Source organism: Contarinia nasturtii, unplaced genomic scaffold (genome assembly GCF_009176525.2).
Source record: "Contarinia nasturtii isolate CC-2019 unplaced genomic scaffold, AAFC_CNas_1.1 Cnas_scaffold_187, whole genome shotgun sequence".
Taxonomy (NCBI): domain Eukaryota; kingdom Metazoa; phylum Arthropoda; class Insecta; order Diptera; family Cecidomyiidae; genus Contarinia; species Contarinia nasturtii.
This window is the reverse complement of record NW_022197544.1, coordinates 10,333,280-10,352,569: the sequence shown is the minus strand read 5'-3', so window position 1 is coordinate 10,352,569 and position 19,290 is coordinate 10,333,280. Positions and strand designations below refer to the sequence as shown.

At 31.1% G+C, this 19,290-nt stretch overlaps 3 protein-coding genes across 11 annotated transcripts; 1 reads left to right on the top strand and 2 right to left on the bottom strand.

Moving 5' to 3' along the window:
• Positions 1-470: 470 nt before the first annotated feature.
• LOC116352274 (eukaryotic translation initiation factor 3 subunit B) lies at positions 471-3,611 on the bottom strand. The gene is made up of 5 exons (XM_031784754.1): positions 3,358-3,611; positions 2,779-3,094; positions 2,486-2,681; positions 1,048-2,407; positions 471-944 (listed from the first exon to the last, which is right to left on the bottom strand). The coding sequence occupies exons 1-5, from the start codon at positions 3,458-3,460 to the stop codon at positions 856-858; spliced, it is 2,064 nt and encodes a 687-aa protein (XP_031640614.1). The 5' UTR covers positions 3,461-3,611; the 3' UTR covers positions 471-855.
• Positions 3,612-3,743: 132 nt separating this feature from the next.
• Positions 3,744-4,450, bottom strand: LOC116352162. 2 transcript variants are annotated; one of them, XM_031784551.1, is made up of 3 exons: positions 4,219-4,450; positions 3,986-4,141; positions 3,744-3,944 (listed from the first exon to the last, which is right to left on the bottom strand). In XM_031784551.1, the coding sequence occupies exons 1-3, from the start codon at positions 4,333-4,335 to the stop codon at positions 3,939-3,941; spliced, it is 279 nt and encodes a 92-aa protein (XP_031640411.1). In that variant the 5' UTR covers positions 4,336-4,450; the 3' UTR covers positions 3,744-3,938. The 2 variants fall into 2 exon arrangements, with proteins under 2 accessions (XP_031640411.1, XP_031640409.1); XM_031784549.1 differs by having other exon boundaries at positions 3,744-3,929.
• Positions 4,451-5,175: 725 nt separating this feature from the next.
• Positions 5,176-17,128, top strand: LOC116352161 (protein phosphatase 1 regulatory subunit 16A). 8 transcript variants are annotated; one of them, XM_031784543.1, is made up of 13 exons: positions 5,703-5,901; positions 6,883-6,920; positions 9,995-10,273; positions 10,350-10,693; positions 10,771-11,045; positions 11,134-11,259; positions 11,399-11,474; positions 11,617-11,737; positions 11,851-11,947; positions 14,053-14,186; positions 14,311-14,420; positions 14,490-14,801; positions 15,539-16,962. In XM_031784543.1, exons 3-13 carry the CDS (start codon positions 10,188-10,190, stop codon positions 15,826-15,828), a joined length of 1,971 nt encoding a protein of 656 aa, XP_031640403.1. In that variant the 5' UTR covers positions 5,703-5,901; positions 6,883-6,920; positions 9,995-10,187; the 3' UTR covers positions 15,829-16,962. The 8 variants fall into 8 exon arrangements, with proteins under 8 accessions (XP_031640408.1, XP_031640401.1, XP_031640407.1 ...); XM_031784548.1 differs by lacking the exons at positions 5,703-5,901; positions 6,883-6,920 and adding an exon at positions 5,176-5,452 and having other exon boundaries at positions 15,569-17,128; XM_031784541.1 differs by lacking the exons at positions 5,703-5,901; positions 6,883-6,920 and adding an exon at positions 5,182-5,452.
• Positions 17,129-19,290: the final 2,162 nt, after the last annotated feature.

The following is a 19,290-nucleotide window of genomic DNA, read 5'->3' as shown; positions in this document are numbered from 1 at the left end:
ATTAGTTTCAAAATTTGATGCATTTTTACTTTAGTTTTTTTTTTCAGAATTTTCACAAATATTTGGAGTTCACTGCTCACTGTAAAAATAAAAAAACCGAAATATGATGAACATTTCAATATAATTCTGCATTTTTCATTTTTCATCACCTTTAATTATAACATAAATATCACGCTTACAGCAAGCGGCTTGCTTTCTTATATTCTTACGTTGAAAACAAAAACTTTGACGTTAATCAAGACTTAATTAAGAAATTATTTGATTAATGTCATTTTGGTGATTAATTAATCAAGAAAACTGTTAATTGATTAACTTATTAACTTGACAATCAATTTGAAAATGCCATGATTTATTATTCACGTTTTTGATTAACGCCGAAGTCTGGTGTCAACGAAAAATAAAACAATTGATTTTGTATCAAATCAAATTAAATAAAAAGACTATTATATCGAGATAGCAAAATAGACTTATTTAATGTCAATCTTGTTTTTGTATGTTGCTTTATTATTGTATTTATAATGGAGCGGTTGTAATGAGTCGACTGTATTTCCCAAAAAAAATAATTAAAAAAAATGGATTAAAATTCAATAAATGGTGAAATGTTGAAATGGTCTTATGAAAAAAGTCGTCTCCTACACGTTTAATGTGTAACAAATTGAATTAAACTTGATTTGTGATTACCTATTGTATTTTTTTTTTTAATTGTCCTTTATTTATCTTTTGAATTTTAAGAGGCTTTTCTTTTTCACACAATAACGCATAGATTAAATTATAGTTCAAATCGCTCTGAATGCAAAACGCCGATTTGTTTTCGATTTGTGACGTTCAATTTTCGAGATATTGTTCTACTAGCGTTTATTCGATGATAGTTGTCTCTTCTTTAATCAAAACTTCAACAATTTCTTCTTCAAGTTCGTCACGATTTAATTCATCTGTGTCCAAATCTAAATTGAAATAAAGAAAAGAAACCATAGATTAATTGATTTGAAGCGATTTTGTTTTTGTTTGCTTTGAAGTGAAATTCGATTATAATATAAAAAAACATACGGCTACGTAATGCCATTCTGGATTGTTTTTGCTCTTTCCATTCTTCAATCCGTTTGTTACGATATTCCATGAATTGTTCACGCAATGTGGCTCGTTTCTCGAGCAACTCTTTTGATGCACGTGTCATGCGTAAGCGATCCTTTTGCTCAAATTGTGGATAGTACTTTTTGAGGTTCTTTTTGATTTCCTTTTGCTGCTGTTCGGTAAGCAGCGTTGGTGGTCGTGGTCGCCATAAATATTGAACAAAGTTTTTCAGCATTACGCGTTTCATGATTTTTCCTTGGAATGACCACATATTATAGCCGTTATCTTCCTTAACCTTCCATGCGCTGACGCCAGTTACACAATACCTTCCAGTTGGATCCCATTCAACGTCCGAAGCACGAAAATGATCGCAGGAATTCATAACAATGAAATCATTATTGGTGTCAACGAATTCAAAGGTGCCCATCGTTAAATTAGCTAATACAATGAATGAACCGCGTGGAGACCAAAATAGATGACTGCATTGTTTTTTGTCCAATTTTTTAACCAAACTTATTTTTTGGCCTTTTTTTACTTCATAGAAACTAACGTTGGCACTGCTTGATTCGCCATGAATGATGGAGAACTTGGTACCAATTGGTTCCCATGCGAATGCCAAAATCATCTCCTTGATTTCAACTGAATCGACTGGAATATCCTTTTCGCGCATATGGAATATTTCAAAGTTGTAGAACATGCCCAAAAATTTGACATCGGAATCTTTTTTGTCCTTTCTTGATTTTGAAAAACGATCGACCTTTACACACAAATAGTCACCACTCTTTTGCCAATGAATTTTGCAATCAGCTACATTGAATAAATTTTTATTACGGATTTCCTCAAGTCTCGGTATTTTCATCAGTGTCACTTTGGCTGGAACATCTGTTTGTTCTGCCACCCAGTATGCAATGATGTTATCCGTTGGTGACCAGCTGAAATTTCGCAATTTCGGGATTTTAATCGATTTCATATCCAGTAAATAAAAACTAGGCGTTTCATAAATATGAATGGCTTCATCGCCCATACGAGCCACATAACGGTCATCATGAGACCAGCGGAACATTGACATATTGCTGGCACTTCCCTCAGAAACAAATGAACGCTTTTCTTGACCGGTACGAATATCCCAAATAATAATCTTTTGGCCAGTTGCCGTTGGACCATATGTTACCAAGTATTTTTCGCAAGGCGAAAAATCAACAAATTGTGTACCAGCTTGGGGAAATTTATTGATTCGTGTAAACGTTGAACCACCCCAAATGGCAACACCCTGTTTGTGGAAAGTCACAATGTACGTGCCAAGAGGTGACCATTTTACAAACGTATCGGTGAATCGCTGTAAATTAAGAAATTTAAAATGAAAAATAATTCAATTTCTTTTTATTAATTTTTATCTCACAAAACCGCTACATACTTCTCTAGTTTCCAAGATTGTTGGTTCGGGTAACGTGTTTTGCCAAAATTGCACTTGCACTCCATTCTGTGGGCCTTCAGCAGCTACACAATATTGATCATAAGCATCTTGTTCAGTTAAAAATGTATACAAATCGCTTTGAACTTTATACGGTTGAGGTGTTGGTGGAGTCCAGTTCTCTGGTATATGCTCGTACCTAGGGATCAGAGGAAAAGAATGGAAGTTAATCAATAAGTAATGGAACAGAATAGAAAATGAAATGAGTCAATAAGCAAGTATGTCTATGCTCGTACTTTTGAAAATCGGTAAATAAATTCACAGCAAATGTAAATTTACGATCCAAACGATGGTTGTGCAGAGTTTTTACAGCTTCTTCGGCATTTTCAGCATTTTTATATTCTAAAAAGCAGTAGCCTTTCGTATTGCCTTCATCATCAAGGGGATAGAAAGTGTTGGTGACTTCACCGCAAGTTGAGAATAGCTTGTGAATGACGGTTTTCAATTTTTCTTGACGCGACGGATCAACTTTTGGTATGTTGTCAACAATTACAACATTTTCAACACCATCGGTTTCACTTGGTCGTTGCTTTAACAGATCACCCAACAGTTCTAAAAATAAAAATTTAAAAAAAAATTACGATTTCGTATGTATCAATTTGTCATTCATTTTTGCATTCATGCAGTAGATTTTGCTTATTTTTAGGTTAAGTTACACGCACATATACAAATATAATGTGCGATGCTTGCACAACTAATGAATATCAATGGATGCCACGCTGTCAGCAAAACCGATAATTTTTATTTTCCTCACAAACAGTATTTTTATTCAAACGTAACCAATTTGAGCATTTAAAAATAATAATAATACGCACCTTGATCTGATATGTCATCAACAAAATCTTCTGGATCATCAAAACAGGGCTCTTCACCATCTACATTTTCATCATTTCTCTCTTCTGTTCTTTTCTTGGCCATTTTAATTGTTTGATATCACTAAACACCAATGAATTCAAACTTTTAATCACACTTTTATTTGCAATAAATGTAAAGCAATCCGAAGTTAAACGAATACCGCATCGATATCGATACGAACCAAATGAAGAAAGAGACAGAATCAATCTACCGGAAGATATGAGCGTGTCTTTAGTATAACTTTTCAAAATGGCGATAATGTCATCGCATTAATGTCATGAAGTTAATCATATTATCGAACAAATTGCTTACAAAAGGTGGCGCTTTCAATAAGAACTTCAACGAATTTTCCATGTAAAAAAGACATTTATTTTGAAGTAAATTTATAAAATAAAACATATTCAATTGATGAATTGATGAATCAATCATTAATATCCAACGATACAAACAATAAACCAGTAATAACGAAAATAAAACCCAGCCACCAGACAGATGATATTGTCTCGTGAAAAATCCAGCTTCCAATTATCGCCTAAAAATGTCAAATCTAAAATTATAAATATGGCTTTGAAATTTAATTTTTTATACCGAGAAACAATAGCTAGTTGCTGTACTAGTCACAGTTGCAACAATCGATCCACCAGGTTGATGAAGTGATTTCACAAAAAATGTCCACACAAACATATTACAAAGAACCATAAGCGAAATATAGACTGCTTTAAACGAGCATCTCCAAAACAAGTCCTGTACGAATCGAATACAAAACCATTTCGGTAAAGGATTATAAACATATTTTCATTCAAAACGAATGATTGTCTTACCGTTTGGTTTGAATCAAATTGAATATCTTTGATTTGTATCAATTTACCAAATACACTTGCTGCTGTTCCAAAGAGACCCGATATGATTGCAAAATATGGTAAATGTGCTAAATTCATTTCATCACAGATTTAAGAATGCAAGAATTGTTCTGTATTTTATCAAACTATTTTATATTCAAAAGATTGAATATTTCAATTTGACAAAATGAAAAAAATATAAACAATCCACAGTTATAGTGAAAATGTAAATGCCATAAATACTTATAAATGAAAATGAGTTCACTTCATTAGTATTTAAATCTCTTAAGTATTCAAGTACTAATTCTCATCAGACCATTTAATTTTCTAACTCTAATCGATTAAATCGGATGGTAGTGAATTTGGTTTTTAAGAACTCCGGTGGATACCTAATTTCACACAAATTGAGGTAGTTGTATGCTACGATTGAACAAAGTGAGAACACACATTCTATTATATACATATATCAATAGAACGGTTATTTATATGATAGTGTGTGTGTAGTGGCATACATCTACCAGGTGGTTACCATTTTCGTGTGTTGTTCGGTGTCTCATTCTTTCGTCCATTCAATAGCTCTTGTCTTCAGATAAACTCTTAATAATAAACTCTTCATGCTCAACTCATATTTCATTGGCTGTCGCGCATTTTTTTTACTTCATTTGTAAATCATCTTTAACGTTTTTAACTAAAATATTTCAATTCATTTTCAAAAGCGTAAACAATATTCAATTTTTTTGTTCTATTTTGTGAAAATGTGTTAACTTTTTTCGACGTAATTCAATTTCTGAAATATTTTATAAGTTTAAAATGCTCAATTTTTAAAATGTTAAGTGTTTCAATGTAATATAACATGGCTTTGCATTTCTAATGTTGTTAAGTTTCATTCGCTTGTACATGAAGAAACGTTTTCATCGTGTTTATTTAAATGGTGTAATCGAATATTTAAAGCAAATAAATAATAGTACAAAAATAATGACATTGATATCGAGTGATTAAAATTACAAATAACCTGTAATAAATATATAACTTGTGATATCGAGAACTTGTGTTCTCAATTATTATAAAAATGATGTGTAGTTTATTTATTTCAGTTCGTTAATATTTGTCGATTCAATGGATAAAAAAATTCATTGAACTTAAAAGAAGGTACAATGAAAAAATCATGTCTCTAAACTGCATTCTAAAGTCTCGTGACCAGCAAACAGGTTTTTAAGTATGTTTAACAGGAAAAGCATTCAGTACATACAATAAGAATATATAAAACATAAAAGACAAATCAAGTGTGTTTTGTCACTGCAAAGAACATCATTAATAATATTTTTTAAACTACATACCATAAATTTATTTAACGTGTTCAACAATAGAAACATTCATAGGGAAACGGTGATTCAAACGGGTAGTTCATTTTAATTTTTGTGTTGTATGTTGTATCCGTACAATGGTACATTTTAATATTATAAAAGATTCCCATCAGCAACGTTGTTCTCTGTTGTTCAAGTCACAAGACGAGAACAAGAAAGAAGAAATGAATGCTGATACAACCAACGGTCTGCAAATACATAACCAAATGAAGGAATAGTGTGAGTGTAGACCACAAATACCAAAGCATAACGGCCCCGGACTATGTGTTGTTTGCCATGTTGCAGCCGCAATGAATCGTTTGTAATAATCAATTTTTATTAGTATGTTAAACATTCGATTTTCTCGTTATGGTTATTATTATTTCTGCATGGGCAAACACACCAGCTATTTGAGCGAAACGTTCTTCTCTCATTCACATGAAAATAACACGAACCACTATTTCATTCGCCTGTTCGGTGTTATAGAGATGCAGAAAGCTTACTACAGTGTTGATGCAATCGTATTTTTCCTGCACTTTTGCTTACATATATTCATTGAGTTTGTGTTCGGTGTGCAAGTGAAAAAGAAAGAGGATGAGAGAGGGAGACAGAAATAGAGAGGTGTAAAATATGTGTATGTTTACTTATTTGCTTCTGCATATTTATATCCCATTCACGTTGCTTTGAGAAAGTTCAAATTGTCTTGGCTTATTTCAAACATGCCTCACATAACATACTAGTATGTAAAATATATTGTATGTGTTGCACTCAGTGAAGCAGCCCGGTTTTCATGAAGTCATATACTGTGAATATTATCCAATTCCACAGACAATCACAAATGCATTATTTTTAAAGCATACACACCTATACACTCAAAAGCAGCAGGAGAAGCAGTAACGCGAACCAAGAATGATTTTTATTTACTCTTTCATACTCACACGTATAGTGTATACTTCAATCCATTTGGTTTTATCAGTTAGAATTTATTGCGTAGTGAGCACGAGTCTTTGGTTGAATGTGTAGTAGAAAGAAAGAACAAACAAAATAGCACCACAAATAATTCATACTCAGTTTCAACGTATTTTTTTGTGTGTGAAGACAATGAAACACTAGCCATGGCCAAATGGATGATGCCAAACTATCGTCATGCCAATGAAATTAGTTTGTGTTTGAATTTACAACGGTTCAACCAAAACTGAATTTTTTGACTCAGGCAATTTCCTATTTACGTATTTTTTTGTTGTTGCTTTGCGTGTGCACTCTGTACGCTTGACGCTTTAGATACTCTATTTTGTTATTTCAGATGAAATAGCTCTCAGCGAAACACAACAGGAGAATTTGGTTTGTTGTCACACTTATGATAGTAATGTGCATTGAAATCATTTTACGAATTTGAATAAATTAAATTGAACGTGTGTGATAGTGTAAGTGTGTTTGTGTGTGTGGAAGTGTTTATTTCAAAATTTCATATGTGCTTCAACTACAGTAAATATTAACAACTGTTAAAATACATTTAATTGCGAATGTCCTATAAATATTTACATTTAAACTATAAGAAATGCGACTAAATCAAACGGTTTATTGATCAAATAGAAGCAAACATCGAATTCATGGTATTCACGTAATTTTTATCAATACCCTTTTGGTAATTTTCTATTGGAATAGAGCTGTTGTTAACATTTTTCTCCAAAAAAAAAATGGGCGAAAAAAATTTGCGAGAACCCAATGAAAGTGTCAGTGATTTGAAAAAAAATAAGTAACCGGTTTCATTACCACCCGTAAAAAATGACTGTGCGAAAATAAAAATCAATGGATCAAAAATTAAATTTATAAACAGTCGAATTGTAATATATAACCGACATTATTTATTTTTAACTGCAGATAGAACTGCAGAACTTTTTTATAAGTCGATTTAATAGATTCGTCTATTTGACAATAATAGACAAATTTCCAGTTAATATTTTCTCCAAAACTCATTCATTGTTATTTATGCTACAAATGTGAACCGTTGCGGCGAAATATTATTTGGAACAAAATAGCACCTTTTCTCGGCGCAACGATTTATATGTTTGCTGCTGTTTTTTACAATATCAGCCTCTTTCTGACATATATTATTTTTATTATATATCTATTATATCCTCAGAGCGCATATAAGTGCTGATGCTGTAACAACGTATGTTCAATAGCAAACCATGGTGAATCGTTCCAATAAAACGCAAGAAAAACTATAACAACAACATCATCAGTTAAGACATTAACAGATGAATAGTATTATTGCTATTTTTATGTCGATAAAATGTCTTCACTTTATTTATTTTCGCTGTTCGACACTCTATGCCTACAAATTCGATATTGTCAAAGACACTCAACGTTATTTCCGCGTTACTAAATTAACTACTAATCTAATCATCAGAAAATAAAATTCATACATATCTATGAGTAGTATTAGTATTACATATTTCTTCTAATTTTAGTACAAAAGCGGTGATATTTTGCTAATAAATGTCTGTCTTGCATTTATAGTGGACTTTACTGAAACAAACTTGTATTTTAAATTATTATTATTATTATTTTCAAAATCTTAGAGTGCAATTAACTACAATATTGACATATTGTAATGATATTCAATAGCACAGTGACACGATGTCCTAATTTTTGAAAACAGATAATTTTTGTTCTTGTTCTTGATTTCTTAATATCATCATTGCAGCAATATAGTTAACTGGGTCCCCTATAGGGTAGACGATAAAATTATTTCATGTGGAACAGAAACAAAACAATTGATGTGAATTTTGCTCAGAACGAACATAAAATTTAATCATAAATTTCATTACTTTCAAAGTTAAACTGAGTTTCTGTAAGTGAACAGGATCTTGCAATCAAACCGAATTCATAATGTTCAATTATTTTCAAAACTACATGACAATATAAATTCTAGTTTAATTTGATATTGAAATATATAACACCCGTCTGCCACAAATGTATTCCAGAACACACAGAAATAGATTGGTCCGATAAAAATGAGTTGAAAAATTGTTTGTACTTGCCTGTCAGCTTATCACGGTTCATGGAGAAGACAAAAAGACGAAAATAAATAAAAAATGTTGTTTTTGCTAAATATTTTCTCTTCGTTGTAAAATAGCCCAGCAAAAAATGATGGGAAAACATAGCAAATATGCCAATTAAAGTGTTGGTAATTTTAACGGAAAATTATACAACTATATATTCCGAAGAAAACTTAAGTTACAAACTGCGATCAAATTGACCGAATAACGAAAACCGCTTTCGATTTGAAAACTGATGAAAATCCAATCAGAATCTAACAATTGAGAAAGTGGCGAAAAGAAATTGGTTTTTACTTTTCAGACGTACATGAATTAAAAAAATATTTAATTTTTTCATCGTTTTCGTCTTCTTTGCTTTACAGTGTAAAATTTGTTACAGTGCATACATACAGTTTTGGACTCAGTTCAGTCACGAGAAAGAAAAACCAATGAAATAAAAATTGTTGGTGCGTTTCGATCATTCCATTGTTTTCCATATTTTATTTTGATATCGCTTTTTTCTTGTTCAAGTAAAATGGAAAGAAAGAACAAAAAAAGAAACAAATACAGATTTCACTTGGAATACATTGTACTTGGAGAAATTTTTTTGAAGAAAACTGAGCTATAGCAGAACATAGTGGTTCAGAAATCGATTATCTCCAAAAATCTATTGACCCTCGTTCGGTAGTTTGGGATATTTCATGTATAGTTTTGCACGTAATAAAAAATTATTATGATAAGTTAATAATAATAAGCATTTCCACCAATATCGTTATTAGGATCGGATCCTAATAACGTTATTATGATTTTATTAACTTATCTCATGATAAAATCATAATAATGTTATTAGGATTCATCTTAATAAATACCGTGGACACTTCACTTGTCTGAAGTAGCGCCATCTGTTGAAAATTGTTTTTGGCTGAATAACAATATGCTATCAAGTGAACACGGTATTTATTAAGATCAATCCTAATAAATATTATGATAAAACATAATAATTATTAGGATGTAATCCTAATAACATTATTATGATTTTATCATGATAAGTTAATAAAATCATAATAACGTTACTAGGATCCGATCCTAATAACGATATAGAACATAATAATTATCATCCAAATAAAAATTTATTACGATATCGCAAAATGCAAAACTATAATTTCATGTATATAGTACAATCTAAAGTTGTAAACCATTCGCAAAGTAACATTTTTCGTTTGTATGTACGAGAAAGAACTACTAATTTCGAATAGTAAAAGTAGTCAACCCTCTTACAATAACATTTTTGAAGAAAATGTTTACTTAAAGATTGTTTAGTCGATTAATTAATAATTATATATACATTTTTATTCTTGAATGAAATTATAGATGCGAGTACAACGGAGTAAAATGATAAACTCCGTTACCAGGAATAAAATGCACCGCCGTAGATTTGTTACTATATAGCTCATCAAGACTGGAAAATAAACAACTAATAAAAATAAAGCATACATCTATACTTAAATACATAACGCAACAATATTTTAAACATATTCAAAAATAAAAAAAAGCACAGAATTAAATGAAAATGGATCACGCTGATTTGGTATCTGAAATGGTTCAAGTGGAGCATTTGTCAACACAGGATCGTCTACATCTTGCACGAATGTAATTGCAATGTTTTGTTTTAAATCAACTTCCTAATCATTTCATTTATTATTGATTTAATACGAAAATTTTACAGACGTCGTGCTCATCAGTTAAAAGTGGCTAAACAACGCGAAAAAGAGTGGTTAAAACAGCAAGCTCGTCGTGATCGTAGTACAAATAATGTAAATATAAGAAAACGTCGTCATATTTCATTTGAAAATAGTGTAGTTGTGCTAGAGGCAGCCGCTCGTAATGACATCGAAGAAGTGGGCCGATTTCTTGAGCAAGGAGTTTCGGCTGACGTCACCAATTGCGACGGTTTGACCCCACTCCACCAATGTTGTATTGATAACAATGCCGATATGCTAAGACTGTTATTAGATTATGGAGCAAATGTAAATGCACAAGATAGCGAAAAATGGACCCCATTGCATGCAGGTAATATAATTTTTGTAATATATTCATAACCATAATTTCTTTATTATTCATAAACAAATATTTCTAAATGCCAAAAGCTGCAACGTGTGGACATTTATATCTCGTTAAATTACTGATAAGTCGTGGTGCCAATTTGCTTGCTGTGAATGTTGATGGAAACATGCCGTACGATTTATGCGATGACGAAGAGACGCTCGATTGTATTGAGGCTGAAATGTCAAGGCGTGGCATCACACAGGAACTTATTGATGAAACACGGGCATCAACTGAAAATCAAATGCTCAATGATTTGCAAGTGATTGTTGATAATGGCGGAGATATTGATGTTCTTGACAAACAGGGTGCAACACCTGTAAGCCACGATGAGAATTTATTTAATTTCTTTATGAAATTTAATCGAAACGTTAAACAAATTCTAATGACATTTTAATAATTTACAGTTACATGTGGCATCCGCAAACGGATATTCAAAAGTCGTTGAATTTCTTTTAGAAAATCATGCTGCAGTGGATGCTGTTGACAAAGATCTATGGACTCCAGCTCATGCAGCCGCCTGTTGGGGACATGTAATATACACATTTTACCATAAAATAACATGTATAAAGAAATTTTTGATGACTAATTCGTTACGATGCTAAACGTTATATGTTTTATATATATATTTATAAACGTTATACGTTACATTTATATGTTATTCAATTGTAGATGGAAATTCTTGAAATGCTTGCAATGAGTGGTGCCGATCTAAATGCCAAGAACAAAAACGATGAAACACCTTCAGGTAAAGTCAAGTTTTTATTTTTACAACCTTAAAAATTTTCGCTTTGATTTTTGGTTTGTACTTGTAATATTGATAGAAATAGTTGAAAATTAAACAAATAGCAAAAATATTGATAGCCTTTTTTTCTAAATATCATATTCAGATATATGCGAAGACATGGAAATTCGAGAACGAATTGAACAACTTAAATCAGAGCAAGAAAGTAAACGCTTGGCAGAGGCACAACGACGAAGAGTTCGTCGCTCACAAAGCAACAACACACGGTATGTGACAAAAATTGCCCATACATTTATGAAATAATGAACTTATTGAACAAAAAATCACTTTAATTGAACAATCACTACATTCCATATATTCTTTTTTTTGTTGTTAACAGAGCACAATCGGTGCGTCGGACATCTCTGCGAGATAAAACTTTAACTACTAAGAAGGATGCACAAGAAGAGACTCGGCTTAGACTCAGAGCTCAAGAGGTAAGAACATATATCTACCCCATAAACGACCCCATTTAGATGAAACTTAAAAAAAAAACATACTACCATTTGAAGAAATTGCAAGAAATATTAAGTTGGTGATTGTTGTACGAAAGTATTGTAAGTAATTACGAAAAAACGAAACAAAATATGCTCTGAAAATGCACATGATATAAATATACATAAATACACGCGTGTTTCTTGCGTTTTTCAAGCGCAAACAATAATTTCCAATAAGTCAAAAGAAAAACTTCGAAAAAAAAACAAAAAACCAAAAATCGCTGCCAGTTGCGTTTTACTCTCTTTTAAATTCAGCTGCATGGGCGGCGGAGATGATAGGTGTTGTATTGTTCATATGCGAAGCAACGCAAATAAATTCGATGTCGATGGCGTTTCAGTAGTAGATTTTACTAATTGTTTGTTCATCCAATCATAGTAAAAACGAACTGAGTGAATGTGGTGTTCATGGCTTTCGCAACGCATTACAATATCCCGTACTTTTTTCGATTAGCACAATTTTTTCATGAAAAAAGTTAATTAGTCTATTTTTAATAGCCAAACCGTAAAGACCACTCGCAGTCTTTGAAATACACGTGCTATTTTTGAAAAAACTATAGCAATATTTTTCTTTTCATCCAATTTTTCACCAAGTGGAATTTATTGGGTTAAACAAACATCAAGAATGATGCTATTTCATAAAAATATAGAAAACCAAAATGTCGTATACAGAAGAGAAAGAAAAGCCTACTTGTAATAAGATAAGAATACGGTTCGATATATTTAAAAAATACTTGTGCAGGATATAATTCACTAATACACTAATACATACACATGTATAATCGTTGCACAACTTAGTGGCTCATGATGTTGCCCATATTTAATTCTATTAAGGAATACAAAACTAGTCAACAAATTTCTAGTCATAAAAGTTGCAGAAAATTTATGGAATTTAATAATAACTGAATAGTGTCTGTAAACAGTGAATGATAGTAATACCAAAAATTTAAAACGCAATGTATTAATGTTATACGCATATAAAAAGTAATGTATTTGAACTTTTGACTATCAAAAAATAGAGAATGATTTCAGCGTTGACACCAAAATTGATGAGTTAAACGTAACGTTCAAATTCATACAATCATGCATTCAGACTAACTCTTCCAATTTAATTCACCGATTAGTGAAATTAGCAAATGGCGATTAACGTGTGCATTAAAGGCTTCCGGTAGAGCGGTGGCTTATCAGGTTCTAAAAAACTTAGACCCAACAACATATGATCAACAACATTCGAATTTAGCGAACGCACAAACCGTTTCTTTTGCCGTAATTCAATTCAATTGTATTTTCAACATTCATAATTTTAAGTGATTTGTGTGTGCAAAACGTCGATTACTCAAATAAAAACAATACAATATGTATTTAGTTTTTCTATTCGTTAAGTATGTTTGCAGTGGTTTTCATTAGTTGTTTTTAGCTCAAATCGATTTTCTACAAACAAATACCAAACCCATCAATACCACAGTTATTTTCATTAAATCAAACACACTCTGGCCAAATACGAAAAACTAAAATAAAACGAAACAACGCATAGCTGTAACAAACGTTTATTATTTTGTGTTATAATTATTAGTTGCATTATATTTTTAAAAGAGAAATAATGCGGTGGTTTTTCGACTTAAATCGCTATACTGACGGCGAGTCAGATATCATTGGCATGACTTACAAGGTAAGCGGCTATAAATTAAATGTGGTTTTTTTTTAAAGGAAAACGATAATGATAATATATATATGAATCAAAAGTTTTAAAATAAAAACGCATTAATTTTCAATCGAAGGGCGATCACAATTTGAATATTGCTTTTTTGCTACTCTGTGTTGCCATTGATCCTCTTCTTATTCATTTTTTTGTATGTGCGCTATAGGAGTAAGGGGGTTTACAAAATCTTTCTTTATCAGTTAAATCTAATAATATCTTATAAAACAATAAGTAAATTGTAATATCTTCTAGATATTTTAACTTTTTAGGAAAATGATATATTGTTTAAATAAATCAAAGTAAATGGTTTTCTTCTTTTGTCATTTTGAATGATTTTTTTGTTGTAAAGGGTTACACTGCGCCAGCGGATAATATATCCAGTACTGAACCAAACTCAATTTCATCAGCAGTTGATCAACCAGATTCGGTCAACACCACCGGCAACCGATTGTCAACAAACACCAAACATCACAGTCATAACAAGTAAAATAAATATAATACATATAATTTACTCCAATTTCATCACATTTATCTAATTTGTTTCTTGTTTTCTATCATTTTTGTGTCTTCGTGTTATTATTTTGCCTCATTGTTGCATGCAAAATAGTAATAACAATAACTCCAGTAGTAACATAAATAACAGTCATAACAATAATAACAATAATTTAAGTCGAAATAATAAAACGGCGTTAATCAGTAACACATCTTACAATGCAGGTAATTCTCGAAAATAAATTAATTAATATTCGACACCGTGTGATTCGTCAACAATCTATTTTTCTACAGTTCATAATTCAACGCAAAGGACCATACCGAAAACGAATAATTCACACTATGAAAGTACTATTGGCATAAATTCATCATCATATGAGAATGAAGGCAGTAGTGTGATGCGAAAATCACCAGAAGGAAAAGATAACGATTCGCTTCGCTTAGAAGATAGTAAGCCATCGAAGGAGTCGCAACCAAACTACCACGATCCGAATAACAAATTGATTGACCAACAACACCAAAGAATTGGTAACGATATATCTACCGAGATTTTTTCTGCTTCTAATGATAATGGCAAAATTAATGTTCAAGTCACCGTGCTTGTTGGTGAGTTTTCTTATTATTTCAGTTCGTTTCGTTTTCATTCAATTCTATTGAGTTTAATTGGTTTTCGGTTATGATTTTTTTCTGTTTTGATTCACATCATTGTTTTTATCAATTGTACACAACTCACAAATAAGCGTATCTAGAATTTGGGGTTCTTTTTATTTTGGTTGAATATATATGCGGCATACTGCAACACATTTTTTGGGATTTGAAACTACTAATTAACGAGTTTAGGATACTGAAAAACACTGACGAACACAAAAAACAATAAATGCATATTTAATTTTCATACTGAAAACCATTTTTCAATAGCAAGCTTTCCTTTTAAATCACATCATTATTCCCATCGTCATATTTTCTATGTATGTAATTTGTGTTATACACTGTGATTTCGGCTGTATATTAATCAGCTACTGGATCGGCTAAATTAACAAAAAAAAATATTAATTTTATAGCTTTAAGCATGACCAAAAAAACCGACTAATTTTTAATTAATAAAAAATAATTTAATGCTAATAATAAATCTGTGCAAATGAAACTGATTATTTTGTGTTTTTTCATATCTTTTCATATCTGCTATGTTTATCCCTCACCTTTCACCAAAAACACACAACCACACATTTGAAACTGTATTCAAATTTTTTTATGCACATTTTTATGCACAAATATCAACAAATCGTCTTTTGTGAATTTTGTAAATATGTGATATCGTAATTTGGGCGCAAATTTCTCATCAGACACTCATAAGATGGATCAATCGCACGCAGGAACAACCTTGGCCAATTTGAAAAAGCAACGAGCACAATCACGTAATAGCGCTGTATCCGAGAATGGCTCACTAATAGCACCGAGTATAACAACGGCAGCCAATAGCATTGGTCCATCGATGGAAATGTCATTTTTGTCATCATCGACAAATGAACTGATGCACGATGAATCAGCGGCAACCATAACTAAGTTCAGTGGTGTGACAAGTGATGTGGTCAGTGACAGCACCCGATCAAGACGATGCTGTATTGTCATGTAAAATGAAGAGATTATATCAAAACAAAACTAAAGCATACACAAAACTCTATAACGTTCCCCTAATTTCGACACTGATCAATTATGATAATAAGTAGATTTAGTGCCCAAGTGTTCACTTATAAAAAAAATCACCTATTTTGCTGCATTCCAACAAAATACTAATCAAAAACAAATTATTAATCAAACAAATCGATAAATTAACATTTCGAAAGCAAATCAACTGTGATCAAAACCGGCGGCAAATGATATTTTTGTTCTTCTAAACCCAAATAAATTCATTCAATTTTAAGATATTACACACGGTAGCTTATTATATTTTACACTTTCTATCTCCGTTTCAATAAAAAAAAATCTTGCATATGTTATATTATCTATCGTCTCGTGATTCAGTCCAGATGATGCGAAATAGTCAGTTATTTGGTACACATGTTAAACCGGAGGAAATGTTAAAAAGATGAATTCAAACATATGTCATATTCTACTCTTTCTTCCTTTACATTCAATAAGTATCATAAAAAATTGAAATGTGATGAAAAACTGACTATTTGGTTCGTTAAAATGTCTGTTATTATCGTTGAGGAAGCGCCGTCAATCTATTTATTTTTCTATTTTGATTGTTATAAGCAAATGAGTTGACAAAATTTTTATATGTATTAATATTCGTCATAAGGCTTTTTTGATGTGTCAATTTGACATTTCGATAAAATAGATGAATTCCTAATATCCTAGATTATCTTTGAAAAAACTAAATTATTAATAGAAAAAGATAAAAAAAGTTCATAACACTTTTGATCACAAACAATTACTAAAAAATAAGCAATAAATTGTGATTGTGTAGAGCATTCTAGTTGATAATAGCTCCGTCCCTCTCATACATTTTATGTTCGTTCGTGCATTGTTATGTTTATAAAAATAATAAGATAACTATGACAGCGTTTGCTATAAAAATGTTTGTGTTGAAAGAAAATAACCAACTAAAGTTCATTTATATATTAAGCATTAACATTAAACATATTTATTAAATCATTGTTCCAAATGTATAAACATATCAATTTCACAACAAAAACCGAAATTCTACTTATTAGAGAAAATTGTCGAAAAACATACTTCAATACGAAACACTGTTTATAATGTATCAATTAAAAGTCTTTCAAATAATCACACATCCACATTCGATTGACCAAAAATACATTCTTTGTATACATCCAATTTTAAGCATCAACATTTTTGAGCACTGAACATTTAATTCATGCATTAAGTTAGTTAGAAGAAATTTTTGTGAAAACAATTATACGCTCAAATATTCGAAACTCTCATTTACATTTATTTATTTTATTTTTTTTGTGTAAAATGCTAGGTTTGGTGAGTATTTAAAAATCAAATACTAATTTAAAAAAAAAACTTCTCAACTTTTTCTATACTAAAGTATTCATAATATTTATCATGGAGAACGGTAATTGAATCCATAAAGAGTCATCACGAAAGAATGCAAATTCTTTCCAAATGTTAAAAAAATAAACCATTTAATTTTGCTCTAGCTAGTTTATAATCATACTTGGACCAAAATCGTAGGATTAGAAAGTCAAAGTCGATTTACAGTTAGAACAATTTAAAAAAAATCGTTGAATTTGAACTCGTTAGAATGTATACACTTAACAATGTACAATTTTACATAAAATCAATAATGATCGAGCGATTATTCCGAGAAAGCAAAAATAATAATTAAAAATGGAAGTTTTTGATTGAGATTCCAACGATTTTTAATTGAATCCAATTTTTTTTTTGTTTACTGCAAATAGATTGATTGGGAGATTCAATTTCGTTTTTTAGTTCGTAAATATCATGAAATTTCAAGAGCACACCAAGCCTTTGATGTTTTTGCAAACGACAAACAGCAATATACGTACACTGACATCATAAAACATATGGTAATGATTTTGTATAGCTCTTCGAGTTAAAACTGTGACAACATAGTAAAATAGCAAACATTTTATAAATGCTGATAATTACCTTAATTAGTGTAGTGTGATTGAATTTTCTTTCGCTCGCATGTCAATTGAATTCTTAATGAAACACCAACAAAAAAGTAAAAGTAATATATTTCTCGCTTGACTTTATACTTAATTTCGTTGGTAATAGAGGCGATCGAAAAAGACTCAACGTTAGTATATGGTGCACAAAATGAACGAACATCAGACCAGCCACACCAATAATACCAACAAAATTAACAAGAACGTTTCGAATGAAATGTGACAACATAGAACGAAACCAACCAAAAATAATGGAAGTGTAATAAATTTTAGCAATTACTCACTGATGTCAACTGAAAGAAGATATTTAGCGCGATAAGTTCAACTCTAAACGAAAAATCTGTTCGTTGAATCAATTCTTTTTAATTGGTAGAAATTGTCAAATGAGATAATTAAATGGAATGAAATGAAATGTGAACGTGTTCGTTGCGCTAATGAACATCTAAGGAAATGATTATAGATGATTGAATATTCAAAAGACAAAACTGATAATGTTTGTCAGAATGCTACGAAATCGTCATCTGTTGGATCAAAACAAACCGTAAATACATATTTTTATTAACATATTTAAAAGATATTTTTGAGCCAGCCAGAAGATCCTCTCAAACTATTGCACGAGTCAAAGATCTGCTTTAAAAAAGGTTGTAAAAACGTAAAACTATTGTATTTTCCGCTTCTTCTCAATTATACATATTGTGCAATGATTTATGACATTCAGATTTCCTTAATTTCAGATTATGACGATGTTAAAGAAGAGCATTCAGCTCATCATCATTTCCACACGCTTATATCTCTCTTGATAAATAATTGCCATAAAAATGTTTGCTTTTAACACTTTAAATTTTTTCCCTGAGTCCTGCTAATTAGCTCGAAAAAAGGCGTGTTAATTACATTAGTCAAACCAACAACAAACAAAAAAAGCGACCGAACCACATACAATTGAATATTTGTTGCCACAAAAATGTCAAACAACATATAACTAACAATTATTTAATGAAGAATGCGGAGAAAAGGAAGAGGAGATAGAAAAAAAAGCAGCAAAGAATGAATGAGAAAAAAATGAAACGACATAACTACGATATCAAGTCAATGAACAAATGTTCTGTTTTTGGTTATTTAGATGTAAAATAATCATGAAGACACATGAACAGCAACATCAACAGCTTCGATCCGGTGCACAGAAACGAGACTGCCAAAGATGAGAAGAAAGGAAAAAGTAGGAGAAATTGAGAAAGTAAAATGAAATAAGGAGAAATAAATCAATTAGCTGCTTGATGATGCGCCATGTAGAAGTGCGTTTTTCACTAGTTGTATATGCACCGACTTGATTTTTTACTTGTGGAAATTTGACGCTAATACAAAAGCAATACCATGCATAAAAACATCGAAAAGAACAACAAACTGCATATGATTGTGATGAAGTAAAAAACAAA